We start from the raw sequence: 17,682 nt of genomic DNA on the forward strand, positions 1-17,682 counted from the left end.
AATTGCCAATAGCAACAGGCGTGTAAAATGACGAGTACAATTGAGATGCTTCTATTTAAAATAAAATGTTGATAACCCTGCTAAAATCCCTCTGTCAGTAAATGTTTTGAAGCTAAGAAACTGAAAAGCCAGCCATCAGCAACAGCAGGGTGCCCAATAGCTGTTATAGACAGTGCAGGGTCATTAGGTGCTTAGTGAAAATTAACAATTAGAGTTGTGACTCTGTAATGCTAATGAAGGCTTCTTGTAGTGACTGGAGAATGGTTATCTTCTTTACATTAGCATTTAATGTGTAGCATATGATTCTCGAGCAGAAGATCTTAAAATATCAGCAGCCTAAGTGCCGGAGTGAAGAATATTGGTGCTTTATGCATCTTGCAGCAATCTGGTTCACAATTACTCCAGCTCAATGTTTACGCAATGTTTACTTGTCAAAATGATTGTGGAATCAGATAAATTTAAAACAAATGTTAGAGTTGTTTTGAATTGTTACAGTAGGCTAAAGTTTAGGAGGTTGAGATCACTTCCCTCACTGTATTGTATCACGTCATCACTCCCCTCCTCAAAAAAAAAACTCATCCTTGATCCCTCTGTCCTTGCAAACTACCGCCCCATCTCCACCCTCCCTTTCCTCTCCAAAGTCCTTGAATGTGTTGTCGCCTCCCAAACCCGTGTCCGTCTTTCCCGCTAGTCCATGTTTGAATCCCTTCAATCAGCTTTCCGCCCCTGCCACAATACTAAAATGGCCCTTATCAAAGTCACAAATGACATCTTATGTGACTGTGACCGTGGTAAACTATCCCTCCTCATCCTTCTCGACCTGTCTGCAGCCTTTGACATGATTGACCACACCATCCTCCTGCAATGCCTCTCCTCCGTCGTCCAACTGGGTGGAACTGCACTCGCCTGGTTCCATTCTTATCTATCCAGTCATAGCCATAGAATCACCTGCAATGGCTTCTCTTCCCACTCATGCACCATTACCTCTGGAATCCCCCAAGGATCTATCTTTGGCCCCCTCCTATTTCTCATCTACATGCTGCTCCTCAACAACATCATCCGGTGTTCATCAGGTTCCACATGTAGGCTGACTTCACCCAGCTGTACCTCACCACCATCTCTCAACCCTTCCACTGTCTCTCACCTGTCATAATGCTTGTTCGACATCTAGTACTGGATGAGCAAAAATTTCCTCCAACTAAGCACTGGGAAGACGGAAGCTATTGTCTTCGATCCCCGCCACAAACTCTGTTCCCTAGTTCCATTCCCATCCCTCGCTCTGGCTGAGGCTGAACCAGACAGTTTGCAACCTTGGCGTCCTATTTGACCCTGAGATGAGCTTCTGACCACATATCAACTCCATCCACAAGACTGCCTACTTCCACCTCCGTAACATCGCCCGTCTCCACCCCTCCTCAGCTCATCTGCTGCTGAAACCCTCCCTCATCCATGCCTTTGTCAACTCTAGACTTGACTATTCCAATGCTCTCTTGGCCAGCCCCCCATCTTCCACCCTCCATAAACTTGAGCTCATCCAAAGCTCTGCTGCCCGTATCCTAACTCGCACCAAGTCCTGTTCACCCATCACCCCTGTGCTCGCTGACCTACGTTGGCTCCCGGTCTGGGAATTTTCAAATCCCTCCATGGCCTCGCCCCTCCCTTTTTCTGGAACCTCCTCCATTCCTACAACCCTCCAAGATCTCTGCGCTCCTCCAATTCTTGCCTCTTGCACATCCCCAATTTTAATCGCTCCACCATTGGTAGCCGTGCCTTAAGCTGCCTAGGCCCTAAGCTCTGCAATTCCCTTCCTAAACCTCTCCACCTTGCTACCTCTCTCCTTTTAAGGCGCTCCTTAAAACCTGCCTCTTTGACCAAGCTTTTGGTCACCTGTCCTAATCTCCTCGTGGCTCGGTGTCAATTTTTGTTTGATAACATCTCCTGTCTGCACAGACTGAGAGTTTAAAACTAATTTCACTACTTAACAAGAAGAAAAATAATCAAATGCTGGAAATCTGAAATCAAAACAGATCTTTCTGTAAATACACACTATCAGCACCTGAAAAAGAAAAGACAGGTTAACGTTTGAGATGCAGACCTTTCATTGACTGCAGGCACACAGTATTGGAGAGCCACATATTTTTAATGAATCTTGCAAATTGCTATTGGGTCTCCCATGAAAGCCAGAAAAGTAGAGCTCTATTTTATCCCATTTAGCGATGGCAACTGTGAGTTTCTAGGATTCAATGAGAGCACCAACAGTTTAAAAAAATATGGGAGAGGGCTGTTCCACCAGGACCATTCTATATCAAATAGAAGCGATATAAACTTTCAAAGAATTAAAATGCAACTGAACGCAAATCCATCAGGATAGATCACAAATCTGTTCGAATAGATGAAGTTATGTTTATTTCCAACAGAGAGATATATCAAAATGAGTCCAACTTATAAACTAAAATGAGCAAGTCTCCCTCCAAGTGAGTGAAACTTGACAGGCTTGTGAGTGAGTGAGTTCAATTGCTAAAGATGCTGATTCATGCTGTGCCACAGTGATAAAGGTACTAGTAGCACTCTGGTCTCACCCATGTCTCCATTCTTCATATGTGAACTTTGACCATTAATATCAGTGGCTGTTGGCCTTTGCACTGTCACATCTGAGCCTGATCACGCCTTCACTTGGTCCAGACATATCTCAAACAAGAGTAAACTCGGTCATCTCCCCCAATTTTCAATGGCACCACCGTTATCAAGTTTCCAACCATCAATGTCTTGAGGGTCACCGGCTCAGAACTATCTACTGTTCATTCCTTTATATTGTGCATATATTGTCCCTGATTCCTTCACCTGCGGGAAGTGTGTCCAGCTGCAGCTACTGTTTGACCGCTTGACGGCTCTGGAGCTGCGGATGGACTCACTTTGGAGCTCCGCGATGCTGAGAAAGTCGTGGATAGCACGTTCAGTGAGTTGGTCACACCACAGATAAAAATTACTGAGGGAGATAGTGAATGGGTGACCAACAGACAGAGGAAGAGTAGGAACGCAGTGCAGGGGTCCCCTGCAGTCATCTCCCTCCAAAACAGGTATACCGTTTTGGATACTGTTGGGGGAGATGGCTCACCAGGGGAAGGTGGCAGTGGCCAGGTTCATGGCACCGTGGCTGGCTCTGCTGCACAGGAGGGCAGGAGAAAGAGTGCCAGAGCTATAGTGATAGGGGACTCGATTGTAAGGGGAATAGACAGGCGTTTCTGCGGACGCAACCGATACTCCAGGATGGTATGTTGCCTCCCTGGTGCAAGGGTCAGGGATGTCTCGGAGCGGCTGCAGGACATTCTGGAGGGGGAGGGTGAACAGCCAGTTGTCGTGGTGCATATAGGCACCAACGATATAGGTAAAAAACAGGATGAGGTCCTACAAGCTGAATTTAGGGAGTTAGGAGTTAAACTAAAGAGTAGGATTGCTACCAGTGCCACGGGCTAGTCAGAGTAGGAATGACAGGATAGCTAGGATGAATACGTGGCTTGAGAAATGGTGCAAGAGGGAGGGATTCAAATTCCTGGGACATTGGAACCGGTTCTGGGGGAGGTGGGACCAGTACAAATTGGACGGTCTGCATCTGGGCAGGACTGGAACCAATGTCCCAGGGGGAGTGTTTGCTAGTGCTGTTGGGGAGGGTTGAAACTAATGTGGCAGGGGGATGGGAACCGATGCAGCAAGTCAGTGGGAAGTAAAGTGGTGACAGAAACAAAAGGCAGTAAGGGAGAGTGAACAGAACATGACCGGACAGATGGTCTGAGAAAGCAGGGCAAAGACCAAGGGAAGTCTAGATTAAACTGCATTTATTTCAATGCAAGAAGTCTGATGGGCAAGGCAGATGAACTCAGGGCATGGATGGGTACATGGGACTGGGATGTTATAGCTATTACTGAAACATGGCTAAGGGAGGGGCAGGACTGGCAGCTCAATGTTCCAGGGTACAGATGCTATAGGAAAGATAGAGCAGGAGGTAAGAGAGGAGGAGGAGTTGCGTTCTTGATTAGGGAGAACATCACGGCAGTAGTAAGAGGGGATATATCCGAGGGTTCGCCCACTGAGTCTATATGGGTAGAACTGAAAAATAAGAAGGGAGAGATCACTTTGATAGGATTGTACTACAGACCCCCAAATAGTCAACGGGAAATTGAGGAGCAAATATGTAAGGAGATTACAGACAGCTGCAAGAAAAATAGGGTGGTAATAGTAGGGGACTTTAACTTTCCCAACATTGACTGGGACAGCCATAGCATTAGGGGCTTGGATGGAGAGAAATTTGCTGAGTGTATTCAGGAGGAATTTCTCATTCAGTATGTGGATGGCCCGACTAGAGAGGGGGCAAAACTTGACCTCCTCTTGGGAAATAAGGAAGGGCAGGTGACAGAAGTGTTAGTGAGGGATCACTTTGGGACCAGTGATCATAATTCCATTAGTTTTAAGATAGCTATGGAGAATGATAGGTCTGGCCCAAAAGTTAAAATTCTAAATTGGGGAAAGGCCAATTTTGATGGTATTAGACAGGAACTTTCAGAAGTTGATTGGGAGAGTCTGTTGGCAGGCAAAGGGACGTCTGGTAAGTGGGAGGCTTCCAAAAGTGTGTAAACCAGGGTTCAGGGTAAACACATTCCTTATAAAGTGACGGGCAAGGCTGGTAGAAGTAGGGAACCTTGGATGACTCGGGAGATTGAGGCGCTAGTCAAAAAGAAGAAGGAGGCATATGACATGCATAGGCAGCTGAGATCAAGTGGATCCCTTGAAGAGTATAGAGATTGCCGGAGCAGAGTTAAGAGAGAAATCAGGAGGGCAAAAAGGGGACATGAGATTGCTTTGGCAGATAAGGCAAAGGAGAATCCAAAGAGCTTCTACAAATACATAAAGGGCAAAAGAGTAACTAGGGAGAGAGTAGGGCCTCTTAAGGATCAACAAGGTCATCTATGTGCGGAACCACAAGAGATGGGTGAGATCCTAAATGAATATTTCACATCGGTATTTACGGTTGAGAAAGGCATGGATGTTAGGGAACTTGGGGAAATAAATAGTGATGTCTTGAGGAGTGTACATATTACAGAGAGGGAGGTGCTGGAAGTCTTAACGCGCATCAAGGTAGATAAATCTCCGGGACCTGATGAAATGTATCCCAGGACGTTATGGGAGGTTAGGGAGGAAATTGCGGGTCCCCTAGCAGAGATATTTGAATCATCGACAGCTACAGGTGAGGTGCCTGAAGATTGGAGGGTAGCAAATGTTGTGCCTTTGTTTAAGAAGGGCGGCAGGGAAAAGCCTGGGAACTACAGACCGGTGAGCCTGACATCTGTAGTGGGTAAGTTGTTAGAGGGTATTCTGAGAGACAGGATCTACAGGCATTTGGAGAGGCAGGGACTGATTAGGAACAGTCAGCATGGTTTTGTGAGAGGAAAATCATGTCTCACGAATTTGATTGAGTTTTTTGAAGGGGTAACCAAGAAGATAGATGAGGGCTGTGCAGTAGACGTGGTCTACATGGACTTCAGCAAAGCCTTTGACAAGGTACCGCATGGTAGGTTGTTACATAAGGTTAAATTTCATGGGTTCCAAGGTGAGGTAGCCAATTGGATACAAAATTGGCTTGACGACAGAAGACAGAGGGTGGTTGTAGAGGGTTGTTTTTCAAACTGGAAGCCTGTGTCCAGCGGTGTGCCTCAGGGATCGGTGCTGGGTCCGCTGTTATTTGTTATTTATATTAATGATTTGGATGAGAATTTCGGAGGCATGGTTAGTAAGTTTGCAGATGACACCAACATTGGTGGCATTGTGGACAGTGAAGAAGGTTATCTGGGATTGCAACGGGATCTTGATAAATTGGGCCAGTGGGCCGATGAATGGCAGATGGAGTTTAATTTAGATAAATGTGAGGTGATGCATTTTGGTAGATCGAATCGGGCCAGGACCTACTCCGTTAATGGTATGGCGTTGGGGAGAGTTATAGAACAGAGATCTAGGAGTACAGGTTCATTGCTCCTTGAAAGTGGAGTCACAGGTGGATAGGGTGGTGAAGAAGGCATTCGACATGCTTGGTTTCATTGGTCAGAACATTGAATACAGGAGTTGTGATGTCTTGTTGAAGTTGTACAGGACATTAGTAAGGCCACACTTGGAATACTGTGTACAGTTCTGGTCACCCTATTATAGACAGGACATTATTAAACTAGAAAGAGTGCAGAAAAGATTTACTAGGATGCTACCGGGACTTGATGGTTTGACTTATAGGGAGAGGTTAGACAAACTGGGACTTTTTTCCCTGGAGAGTAGGAGGTTAAGGGGTGATCTTATAGAAGTCTATAAAATAATGAGGGGCATAGATAAGGTAGATAGTCAAAATCTTTTCCCAAAGGTAGGGGAGTCTATAACGAGGGGGCATAGATTTAAGGTGAGAGGGGAGAGATACAAAAGGGTCCAGAGGGGCAATTTTTTCACTCAAAGGGTGGTGAGTGTCTGGAACGAGCTGCCAGAGGCAGTAGTAGAGGCGGGTACAATTTTGTCTTTTAAAAAGCATTTGGGTAGTTACATGGGTAAGATGGGTATAGAGGGATATGGGCCAAGTGCAGGAAATTGGGACTAGCTTAGTGGTATAAACTGGGCGACATGGACATGTTGGGCCGAAGGGCCTGTTTCCATGTTGTAACTTCTATGATTCTATGTGTGAGGAGGTCTATAAATTTATAAAATATGCATTATATACAATTCTTGTTGCTGTACTACATCCAGCATATCCAGGCATTGGAGGCACTGCAGAAAAGGGCAACCAAATTGATGCCTAGCACAGCATGGTCCCCCAAATAGCATAGATAAACAGATAATCTATTTTTCAATGATGGTCGAGGTATATATATTGGCCAGTACATTGAGAGAACTCTCCTGCTCTTTCTTCCACATGAGAGGGTAGATGAAGCCTTGGTTTAACATCTTATTCAAAAGACGGCATCTCCACCAACATTGTCCTGTTGGACTATGTGCTCAAGTCCTGCAGTGGGACTTCAACCCATGACCTTCTGGCTTAGAAGCGAGAGTGCTACCATTGAGCTAAAGCTAATGTACAGGAAATAGTAACATGTCCTCATTGGTATTATGGAAAAATATACAATATGTGCAACAATCTTCACAGTCAAGTTGTGTATTAGCTTTAAAGTTGTGCTATTTGACAAGTAAGTCTTGCTAACAACTTGCCCTCAAACATCTGACTGTGTTACGGTAATATCAAAGGCATGATGACTAAAACAATGCCCTTCCATTGCTCTGGTCTTCCTCGTCACTTTTCAGTAACAGCAAAGTCCTAATGCAGGTTAAGTTTATACCAAACAAAATAGCTCCTCTTCATGGTTCTGAACTCCTAGCCAACGATAACAACAACTTGCATTGAGATAGTGCCTTTAATGTAGTAAAACGTCCCAAGGCAGTTCTTAGGAGCATAATCAAACAGAATTTGACATCGAGCCACATAAGGAGATACTAGGACAGTGACGAAGAGCTTGGTCAAAGAGAGAGATTTTAAGGAGCATCTTAAAGGAGGGTGGAGAGGCTTAGGGAGGGAATTCCAACGCTTAGGGCCTAAGCAGCTGAAGGCACGGCCGCCAATGTTGGAGCGATTTAAAATCGGGGATGTGCAAGAAGCAAGAATTTGAGAAGCGCAGACATCTCGGTGGGTTGTAGGGCTGGAGGAGGTTACAGAGATCGGCAGGGGCGAGGCCATGGAGGGGTTTGAAAGCAAGGATAGAAATTTTAAAATTGAGGTGTTCCCGAACCGGGAGCCAATGTAGGTCAGCGAGCACAGGGGTGATGGGTGAACGGGACTTGGTGCGAGTTAGGATAGGGGCAGCAGAGTTTTGGATGAGCTCAATTTTATGGAGGGTGGAAGATGGGAGTCCGACCAGGAGAGCATTGGAATAGTCTAAGGGTAACAAAGGCATGGATGAGGGAGGATTTCAGCAGCAGATGAGCTGAGGCTGGGGTGGAGACTGGTGATGTTACGGAGGTGGAAGTAGGTAATCTTGGTGATGGAGCGGATATGTGGTCGAAAGCACATAGTGTCATATAGGACGCCAAGGTTGCGAACGGTCTGGTTCAGCCTCAGCCAGGGAGAGGGATGGAGTCGGTGTCTACGTACTGAGTTTGTGGCGGGGACCGAAGGCAATAGCTTCCGTCTTCCCAACACTTAGTTGGAGCACATTTTTGCTGATGTCGAACAAGCATTGTGACACAATGGAGGGGTCGAGAGAGGTGGTGGTGAGGTAGAGCTGGGTGTTGTCAGCATTCATGTGGAACCTAACGTCATGTTTTCGAATGATGCCAAGAGGCAGCATGTAGATGAGAAATAGGAGGGAGTCAAGGATAGATCCTTGCGGGATTCTAGAGGAATGGTGCTGGAGCGGGAAGAGAAGCCATTGCAGGTGATTCTCTGGCTACGACTGGATAGGTAAGAATGGAACCAGGCGAGTGCAGTTCCACCCAGCTGGACAATGGAGGAGGATAGTGTGGTCAACCGTGTCCAAGGCTGCAGAAATGTCGAGAAGGATGAGGAGGAATAGTTTACCATCGTCAGTCACATAGAGTGTCACTTGTGACTTTGTTAAGGGCCGTTTCATTACTGCGGTAGGTGTGGAAACCTGATTGGAGGGATTCAAACATGGAGTTACAGCAAAGATGGGCATGGATTTGGGAGGCAACACCACGTTCAAGGACTTTGGAGAGGAAAGGGAGGTTGGAGATGGGGCGGTAGTTTGCAAGAACAGAGGGGTCAAATATGTTTTTTTTTGAGGAGGGGGAGGTGATGACGGCAGATTTGAAGGTGAGGGGAACCCTATTTCATATTAGCTAACATGGAAGACAGGAAGGAAAGTTGGGTGGTCAGCAGTTTGGTGGGAATAGGGTCGAGGGAGCAGGTGGTGGGTCTCATAGTCAAGATGACCTCGGAGAGGGCATGAGGGGAGAAACTAGAGAAAGATGCTAGTTCAGGGCTAGGGCAGGGGGAACCTTAGGGGAAGTTTGGCTTAATGGGCATGGGGAAGGGAGGGATGCGGCAGAGGCAGCTGAACGGAAGGTCTCAATCTTAGTGACAAAGTAGTACATGTGCTCCTCGCACTTGTTGGAGGAGGCAGGGAAGAGGGGTTTAAGAAGACAGTTTGTAGTGGAGAAGAGAAGCCGGGGGTTATCTTTGCATTCCAGGCTATATCAATTGTCCGCCATAAACTTTCAAGTCTGTGTCCCTTGGACTTAAGGGAGCGGAGCTGAGTGCGATACCAGGGGGAATGACCAAGGTGAGAGAGAGTATTGGTTTTAATGGGGACAAGGGCATCAAAGATGGAGGTGAGGGTGTGACAGAGCAGATCGGTAGCTGCAGAAATGTCGCGGTGAATGGAGGGCCAAAGGCTAGACAGTTGGGAATTTGAAAGTGTAGTTATAAGTGACTTGGGGGAGAGTTTTCTCCAGGGGCGGTAGAAGGGCTTCCTTTGGCCCAGGTATGAAATTTAGGATCAAACTGTGAGGTCAATATAGGGGAAATGGTTACGGGGAAGAGTTCCTGCCTACACCAATCAGCACCTTGAAAGGGGCATTAGCCTTAGAACAGGCATGTCTCCAAAGTGTCAGCTTGACTCAGTGATGGTGCTCTTCCCTGTGCATTCAAGGTCCACTCTAGGACTTGACCTTATAATCTAGGGTGAAACTTCAGTACAGTAGTGAGTGAGTCCTGCATTGCCAGAGTGTCATCCTTCAGATGAGATGTTAAACCAAAGCCTCATCTGCCTGTTCAAGTGGATGTAGAATATCCCATGGCACTAGTAAAGAAAGAGCTGGGTGTTCTTCCAACTTCCTGTCCAACATTCATTGCTTAATCAACACCACCAAAAACAGGTTAACTGATCGTTTAATTTGTTGTTTGTGGGACTTTGCTAATAAGCTGCCACATTTGCCTACACAACAACAGTGACTACACTTCAAAAATATATCATTGGTATTGGAGTGCTTTGGCATGCACTGAGGATGTGAAAGGCACTCTATAAATGCACATTTGTTCATTTTTCTTTACCAAACCCCCTTACACGAGGACATGGTGTTGAATAAGCCTGAATGTCTGGAATATCAAAGTAGTGGGCACATCACAGAGTCTTCCACCATGTTGAAGGCAGATATCAATCATACAGTTGATGAGCAAACTCTTGAGGTGTGGCATGATGGGTGCTGGAAGGCATCACCTGGTGGCTGGGAATAAGAATTCATGTTCATTTATCCAGGGTTCAGCACCTAACTTGGTTGGCTGCAGAGGCAAACAGCTGTGTGGAACTGGTGGAACCCCCATTCATTAGGTTAGGATGTAAAAATGCTGTGATCAGGCAGATTCTGTCAATACACTCATACGTTTTATTATGAGTTGTGTTGCTGACCATGCCACTCGGGAAGAGTTTCTGGTACCTGCTATTTGCCTAGTGAGAGTATCAGTTGTTTAATCACCGATCTCTTTGGCGGTTTTGAATTTGGCAAGTGGTGGTATCCATAGTTAAGAATCAGATGATGAGAACAGGAGAGGACAAGGGGCATAGACAGATTAAGTGAGTGGGCAAAACTATGGTATTGTGGGGAAGTGTGAGGCCTTCCACTTTTTGGATCAGAGAGAAAAATCGTAATATTTTCTTAATGGTGAGAGGCTAGGGGCCCTAGAGGGGCAAAGGGATTCAGATGTCAATGTACACAACTCAACTCACGAAAAGCTAGTGTGCAGGTACAAAACACAAATCAAAAAGGCTAATGGATAACGCTCTGCCCATTTGTATCTGAAAATTGTATTAAGGGTCTTCCAACCGGGATAGGACCCCAGTTTGTACATGTAAGCAGTCTTGTCCATTTACAAGGCCTCCTAAAAATTGCATAAAGTAGGCCTTGGGTGTCAATGGGGCCGCTGACGTTTCCACCCCCTCCCTCCCGATTTTCAACTGCTGGCTGCTCATCTTTTCCAGGTGAGAAACAATTGAAAATCACCCCCATTGTTTTCTTGCATTGAGAATTCTTTACCAATATTGAAGTATTGCTCTATTGCACTATGAAACTTTTATTTAAGTGCCAATTTTTAAGTAAACATCTTTACATAGTCTTGCAAAATTTTTAAGTTGGATAAAGGAGCCATGTCTCAAGCCCTATTTACATCACCATACAATTTGTAGCTGATTCCCAGGGCAGTAGCTAAAATGAATATTGCCAGTTCAAGGTGAAGTAAAAATTCACATCTACTGGGCCAGTTTAAAACTCACTGCTAAGCAACATGAATGAAATCCTGCTAGTGTAAGTTGTTTGGTTCCAAATCCATTCCCAGCTGTCTATACGGAGCAGGTTTGGAGCAGAGAGAGATATGTTTAAACATCTCTTATTTAATTTGAACCAGCATGATCTCTCAGTATAAATGGGGGAGGATTGAATCCTACTCTGGTCTTTGAGCAGCAGACATTTTTTAGAACAAAAATGGACTTCAGCATTTCTGCCCTTTAAGTAGTTATGATGTGGAGAAAGGATAATACTGTTTTAGTACAGGTTCACCCTTAAGCCTTCTAATCATGATTCAAATGAACTAGCTGAATACTGATTAATTTTCTGGACGTATTTAAAATTTCAGTATTTAAAGGGTTACTATAATTGGTTCTTCCAGTGTTAATAGTTTTACCATACATCTGCATTTAATCTGACAGAAACTGATATGGTGGCAATTAATTCAAGTATTCACTCAGTTCTAGACTGCCACCATCATCGCATTTTAACAGTGTGTGTACAAGGCTGTGTCTAAAACAGATAGCTTCCCTTACAGAATTAGTCAGCGATGTTCAAGTATTTAAATACCTGTGAACAGAGGTTTTGTGATTAGCCAACTGATCGAATAACTGCATAATAATTAGTTAATATTGTTTTGTTACAATTGACTACTACTCATTTGAATATAAAAAGGCCTCCATCACACTTGTTCTAATTTTCAGCTTTTATGCAGTTCTAATACTATTTGCTGTACCGATTAATGTTCTCTCTTCCCCGTGAATTACAAGACGCTACTGAACTGTCCATTACAAAAACAATGAAAAAAATCCGTTACCTATTTAGCATACTATTTAAAGGTGCTTGCTTAGACATCTTATTTTGACGTGTAATTAACTTTATACTGAAATGACAGTTTACCACAATGCTTTGGAACTGGGCACTTCTTCAAGCACAATACATATCACAGAAAAATGGTGACAGATATGCATGAGAGAAACTGTACCTCATTTATACAAGAGATGTGAGCCATTTATATGAGCTATAATTAACCAAGTTGCAGATGGACAAATGAATATTGACTTCCCTGCTTTGTACAGCTTTCTTGGTTTACAGTGCATGTGTAGGTTTTTCTGGTGTGTACTTGTAAGTTAATATCCATTGACTTGACTTTTCTAGTAGGCTTTCGGCAACTTCTAATGTTGTACTTATGTTACTTTGTTTTTTTCCCCCCACAGAGTTGTTGGAACTGTGGACGCAAGGCCAGCGAGACCTGCAGCGGCTGCAATACAGCACGATACTGTGGTTCATTTTGCCAGCATAAGGACTGGGAAAAGCACCATCATGTGTGTGGACAAACCCTTCAGGCCCAGCAGCAAGGTGAGGCGGCCACAGCCAGCTCATCCGCAACACCAAGCAGTGGGGCAGGGAGCCCAGTGGACACACCACCAGCAACCACCTCCAGGTCAACCACCCCGGCCACTCCATCAACCATAGAAACGACCCCTCGTTAAAGATACAAATTGTTGAATCACACAAAGATGAAAAGGAAAAAAAAGACTCTTACACTATCAAAGGAGAAACTAATCTGGGAGTAGTAGTGAGTTACGAAGGCCAGTAACGGGTCTCACTTACTTACTATGAAAAAACAAAGATATTATTTGTTCATCTTTTTTCTTGTTTGTAAAACTGCAGAGAAGTCAGAGAGCATCGCAAAAGTAGATTTGACCTCTTCCCTCGTTATTTTTCCAGTAGCTGGGATTAAAACTAGGTAACCTCATAAACAGATGCTTTATCAGACAGCAGACCAAGGGATTGCTAATTACTGTGCAAAGCAAAAATGCTAATATTAAAGGACACATTGTTCTTTTCTACAATAATGAAAAAGATATCTCTTGCAAAACCCTCAAGGGCACATGCGTTGGCTACAGCATAGACATTTTAACAAGAAGATGAATGGCGTTCATGGGTTACCGACTGAACTCTGAAGACCTGCAACAAAATGTGCAGCTGTGCAGCAGATTGGAAGGAAGCACAGATGTTCATCCTTTCCTCCAAAAAAAACAATATCCAGGTCAACAGAATGAAGAATTGAATCTGTTTTTTGCTGTGGGATGTATGAATACAACAACAAAGAAAATGCCATAATAAGAGGCTTTCAGTCCTAATGAGAAACAGCCTGTATTTGATTTGCATTTTTTGGCAGTCACTGTCTACCAGCTGCCCTCAATAGAGCATTTCTACACTTTTACAAGGTTCCACATAGTAAGACAATCAGGTCTGTTCCTGCTCATTTTTTTGATAATGAAATGGTGGCTACAGCACTGGCCCACTCTGTGTTCCCACTCCATCTGTTCAGATTTGAAGTAGTTCTCTTGGTGTTAAAACACTTCTGTCCTGTGAGGTTCCCTATGGTGTTCTTGTAAATGTGTTGGACAAACGTGAAGATCCACTGTAGCTAACCATGCCCACATTTAGTCTATTATTCCTAGTTGGTGATAGACCTGTATCTTTCTATGCTGCTTTTATATCTGTATGTATTAGTGATATTTCTCTGGTAGTTCCCACAATGGAATTTTTTTGTTGTCCTCAAAAAAAAAAAAGAAAAAAAAGAGCTATCTATCTGAGCTGCTATTTCACTCTTTAGGATTTCTAAGACTTAGCATGCGTCACGGAATGCTAACATATTGGTGTTTTGTAAGAGGGATGTACATAAATGTACTTGCACTGTCACAATGACTCCCTAGGCATGCTTATTTGGGCAAACTCTTAATATGCTAGAGCCATTTCAGAGTTAGCTATAGGTTAGAGTAGCTGTGAATTTCATTTCTTTGACAAACTGCTCACTATTACTAGTGGCATTTTATATAATGAGATCATACAAGAGGACAGTGCATGCATATCACTGCGAGGTCATTAAGTATTGCTGATTTTAAAAAACTTTTATCTTAAAAAAAACTCCAAATGCTGAGGTGTAGATTGACAGCTTTAACACTGCTGAATGCCAGGTATTAACAGTATTAAAAAAGGGAAGTCAGCCAAAGACTGATCCGACGGACCAAAATCAGAAAAAAAAGCACCAATAATTGTTTCAAAGCAGTCAGCAGGTTAAACGATTTCAGCAAGTTTCAGTAAATCCATTGTATAATCCAAAAACCAGATGTCATACACGTATATATCGGATGCTGTGATGTATGTGAAAACAGCACTGTTTTATTAACACTAGTGTGTGAAAGGATTAGTGCATCACATTACTGATCTACTTACTTTAATTCAGGGCACCCTGTGTAAACCAATTCTCAGAGTTCTTCTCTTTTCTCCTGTTTTGCTACAGACTCCTCAGTGGCAAAGTTTCACTCTACCTCTGACAGCATGTATATTGCACCAGTAGCTAAACTAACTGGTATAGTCAAACCAAATGGGCACAAGAGAACCAGGAAACCAAAAGTAAGCTCATACAGCTGCAAACCATATCACTACTTGGTAACAATGCAGACCTCATACCTGAACTTTTGTTAGTTTCCTTTTAAGCTTGTCACTTATACAGATTATGTGAGAGTATAATTTGTAGGTATAAACGCATAAAAAAATTGACTTCATTGATTACAGTTTAAAGGTTGGTTGCTGATAGGAACGGGGGTCCTCTCTGTTGTGAGATGTACTTGTGACAGGATCACCTGTCTTTGTTGTGTAGGTGCATGTCGTGGAACAAAAATGGGGAAAAAAAGCAAAGGCCGGTTCACTTATGCAAAGCATGCCTATGCCTGGAATACTTAAGAAAGGGACTCCATATTGTCTGGTTTCTAAAAGGACAGAAAATTGGAGAATCTGAAATGCAGATTTAAGTAAAATTTTGGTTCTGCAACTTTATTGTGAAAGTTGTTGTGCAATACTTAATTCAGACATGTACCACAAGTTAACGGTAGACTAACTTTTTGGGGGGGTGTCTAGACATCATGCTTTTGTCAGCATATTTCTGAGCTTTTAAGTCTACTATGTCTAAACTGTGGTTCCTTGATTATCTTTTTTTTTTCTTTAGTTGGACTGTATTGTATGGTCTGTCAACCTGTGAATCTTTAAAGTATGATTCAGGTATTGTTGTATTCCTTACTGTGTAATAAAAATTTTAATATCTGTATTCACCAAAGGTTGTGGTTCTTTGTAGGGAATTTGTGATACTACTTTAATACTACTCTGTTGGGTATTTTGGTAAATTGCTTTCCTAGGGTTGACACAGTCCACTTGCAGGTAAGACACAACAGTCTATGGATTGTAAAGGTTTCTGCGTATTAATTAGTATTCTAATAAATTTGGAAGTAGAAACAAAAGTCGCCTGAGATTTCTAGTACAGATTTTAATTAGAAATGAAGCTTTGAAGGAGATTCTTGTCCTTTTCAAGCTCTCTAGGCAGCCTTCAGAGGTTTGAATGTCACAACAATAACGACTCTCCTTTTGGGTCACGTACATCAATAATTGCACTGCGTACTGACAGAGGTGCGTTAACCATACTAAACTGAGAACACGTCAGGAGGATTCAATCCTCCTGAAGGACTAGCCAACAACCCTTTAACATTTAAATTTTCTGTTAACTGCATTCCATTTGTGGTATAATTTATATCATCTAGTTTAAAGAACTTGAACATTATTAATTGTTTTAATTCACTATGAGCTAGCTAGCATAACAAAGGAATTCAACAGTCTTGCGTATTCATGTTTAATAACATTTTTAAGCACCTGATTAGTTTACTACAAAATTAACAATATTGCTTGAATATTATTACAGCAGGGTTTACAGTTCTTTTTTAAAAAAAAACTACTGGATAACAATTTTCCACTACATTCCCTTTTTCCTATGAGAATCCCGTGTCCTTTCGGGGAAGCCAGTTTGCCCCTGGTGTATACACTAGTATATGGTGACGTCACTATGGTAAAATGTTATTTATTTGTCTCTAAATGGTGCTGCAGTGGTAATTCAACCCACATAGTTTTCCATTACTTTCTCTTCCCACCTCTTCTCTCTGGACTGTTTCAATATCACAAGCATGTCATTTTATTCTAATGTGTTCATGTGACAAAATGAAGAAGACATTTATCTCACAAATGGCTAAAAGGATGTGAAGATTCCCACCTACAGTAAATTCATGCTAAGCATAATTGCCTTAGTCTTTTTTTAAAAACTTACTGGTTTTATTTGTAATTGAAAATGGGGAGAAATTACATAATGGACCAGTACATGAGGAAACCATTTAGTATTAGAAACACGCAGATTATCAAGATTGTTATACAATACACAATAATTATGAGCTGTAGCAGATTCCAGGCTTTCCAGTACATGTAATCATTAATCTGGTATTAGGAATTGTGTAGATTTTAGGTCCACAGCCAGTTCCCAGGACAGGATCAAATATGATGTGGAAATATCAGAATCTAATGAAGACTGCAGGAACTGTGATATTCAAGTCGTATCCTAGGATCTACCGTGGTATGTGAACAATCAGATACAATCTTGAGTGCCAAGGGTCTGTTAATTTTTTTTGGAAAGGAGGAAATCTGATTGAATGAAACTCCCAAGCCTCATCAAGATAATCGTAAGAGCCAATGCCCTAGTTGGCCAAGCAGTAGGATGCTTACCAATGCTCAGTATTGATAATGTGCATAGGTTTAGCTGGTTAAACTCTAGCAGTACCCCTGTACTTGGGACACTGTCTTAGCCATGCCAACCTGCACCTAAACTTTCTGGACTTAGATATGCGGGATGTGTCCCTATGGGAAAAGTATGTGCTCCATATTGGACAAGCAGAAATTCTACATGTGTAGATTTTTCAGTAGCTCTTAAACATAGTAATGGGTTTCTCAACATATCAGACATCCAGCTAACTTTAAAAAAAAAATGCCTTCTCGAGCGGATGAAGAAATAATTCCTGCAGCAAGCCTGATTCTTTCTTCATTACTTACGGTGTCACATTTAATTCACTTGGCCTGATTTAACTGTGTTGCCTGTTCTAACTAGGCTCAATATTATTGGGTGGCATATGACACACCTGCCCACCCGATGGCACACTAGGTAAAAGAGCCTTGAGACTTGGGCAGTGCTCTGTATGATTTTCTCTTACCATGAAGTAGACCTCCCCTTTCATTAGAGGTGGTAAAATATCCAAGTCTAAAGCTGAGACAGCTGATGTATATGGAAATGGCATCAGCTGTGTTGCTTGATCTTGAGTCTGGGGAGACCAATAAGCATAATCCCAGGGTGGTTGATATACTTTTGTATTCTGTAGAATAGATATACTTTGCTTTTTTACTAATTTGAAGGAGTTTCATGTGCATCGACACACAACTGGCAGTGTCACTTGGAAGTCGAGGCAATGATCTGCTGTGGACTGTATGAAA

General features: G+C 42.9%; 1 protein-coding gene across 5 annotated transcripts in view; it reads left to right on the forward strand.

Annotated features, from left to right (window-relative positions):
- runx1t1 (RUNX1 partner transcriptional co-repressor 1) overlaps positions 1-15,430 on the forward strand; it is a 71,147-nt gene extending 55,717 nt beyond the window's left edge. For all 5 annotated transcript variants that reach the window (XM_067979364.1, XM_067979362.1, XM_067979363.1 and 2 more), the window contains exon 11: positions 12,531-15,430. In XM_067979364.1, coding sequence (XP_067835465.1) covers positions 12,531-12,806 — 276 coding nt within the window. In that variant the 3' untranslated portion in view covers positions 12,807-15,430. The remainder of the gene's footprint in view (positions 1-12,530) is intronic.
- Positions 15,431-17,682: the final 2,252 nt, after the last annotated feature.

This window comes from Heptranchias perlo, chromosome 3 (genome assembly GCF_035084215.1).
Source record: "Heptranchias perlo isolate sHepPer1 chromosome 3, sHepPer1.hap1, whole genome shotgun sequence".
NCBI classification, from domain to species: Eukaryota; Metazoa; Chordata; class Chondrichthyes; order Hexanchiformes; family Hexanchidae; genus Heptranchias; species Heptranchias perlo.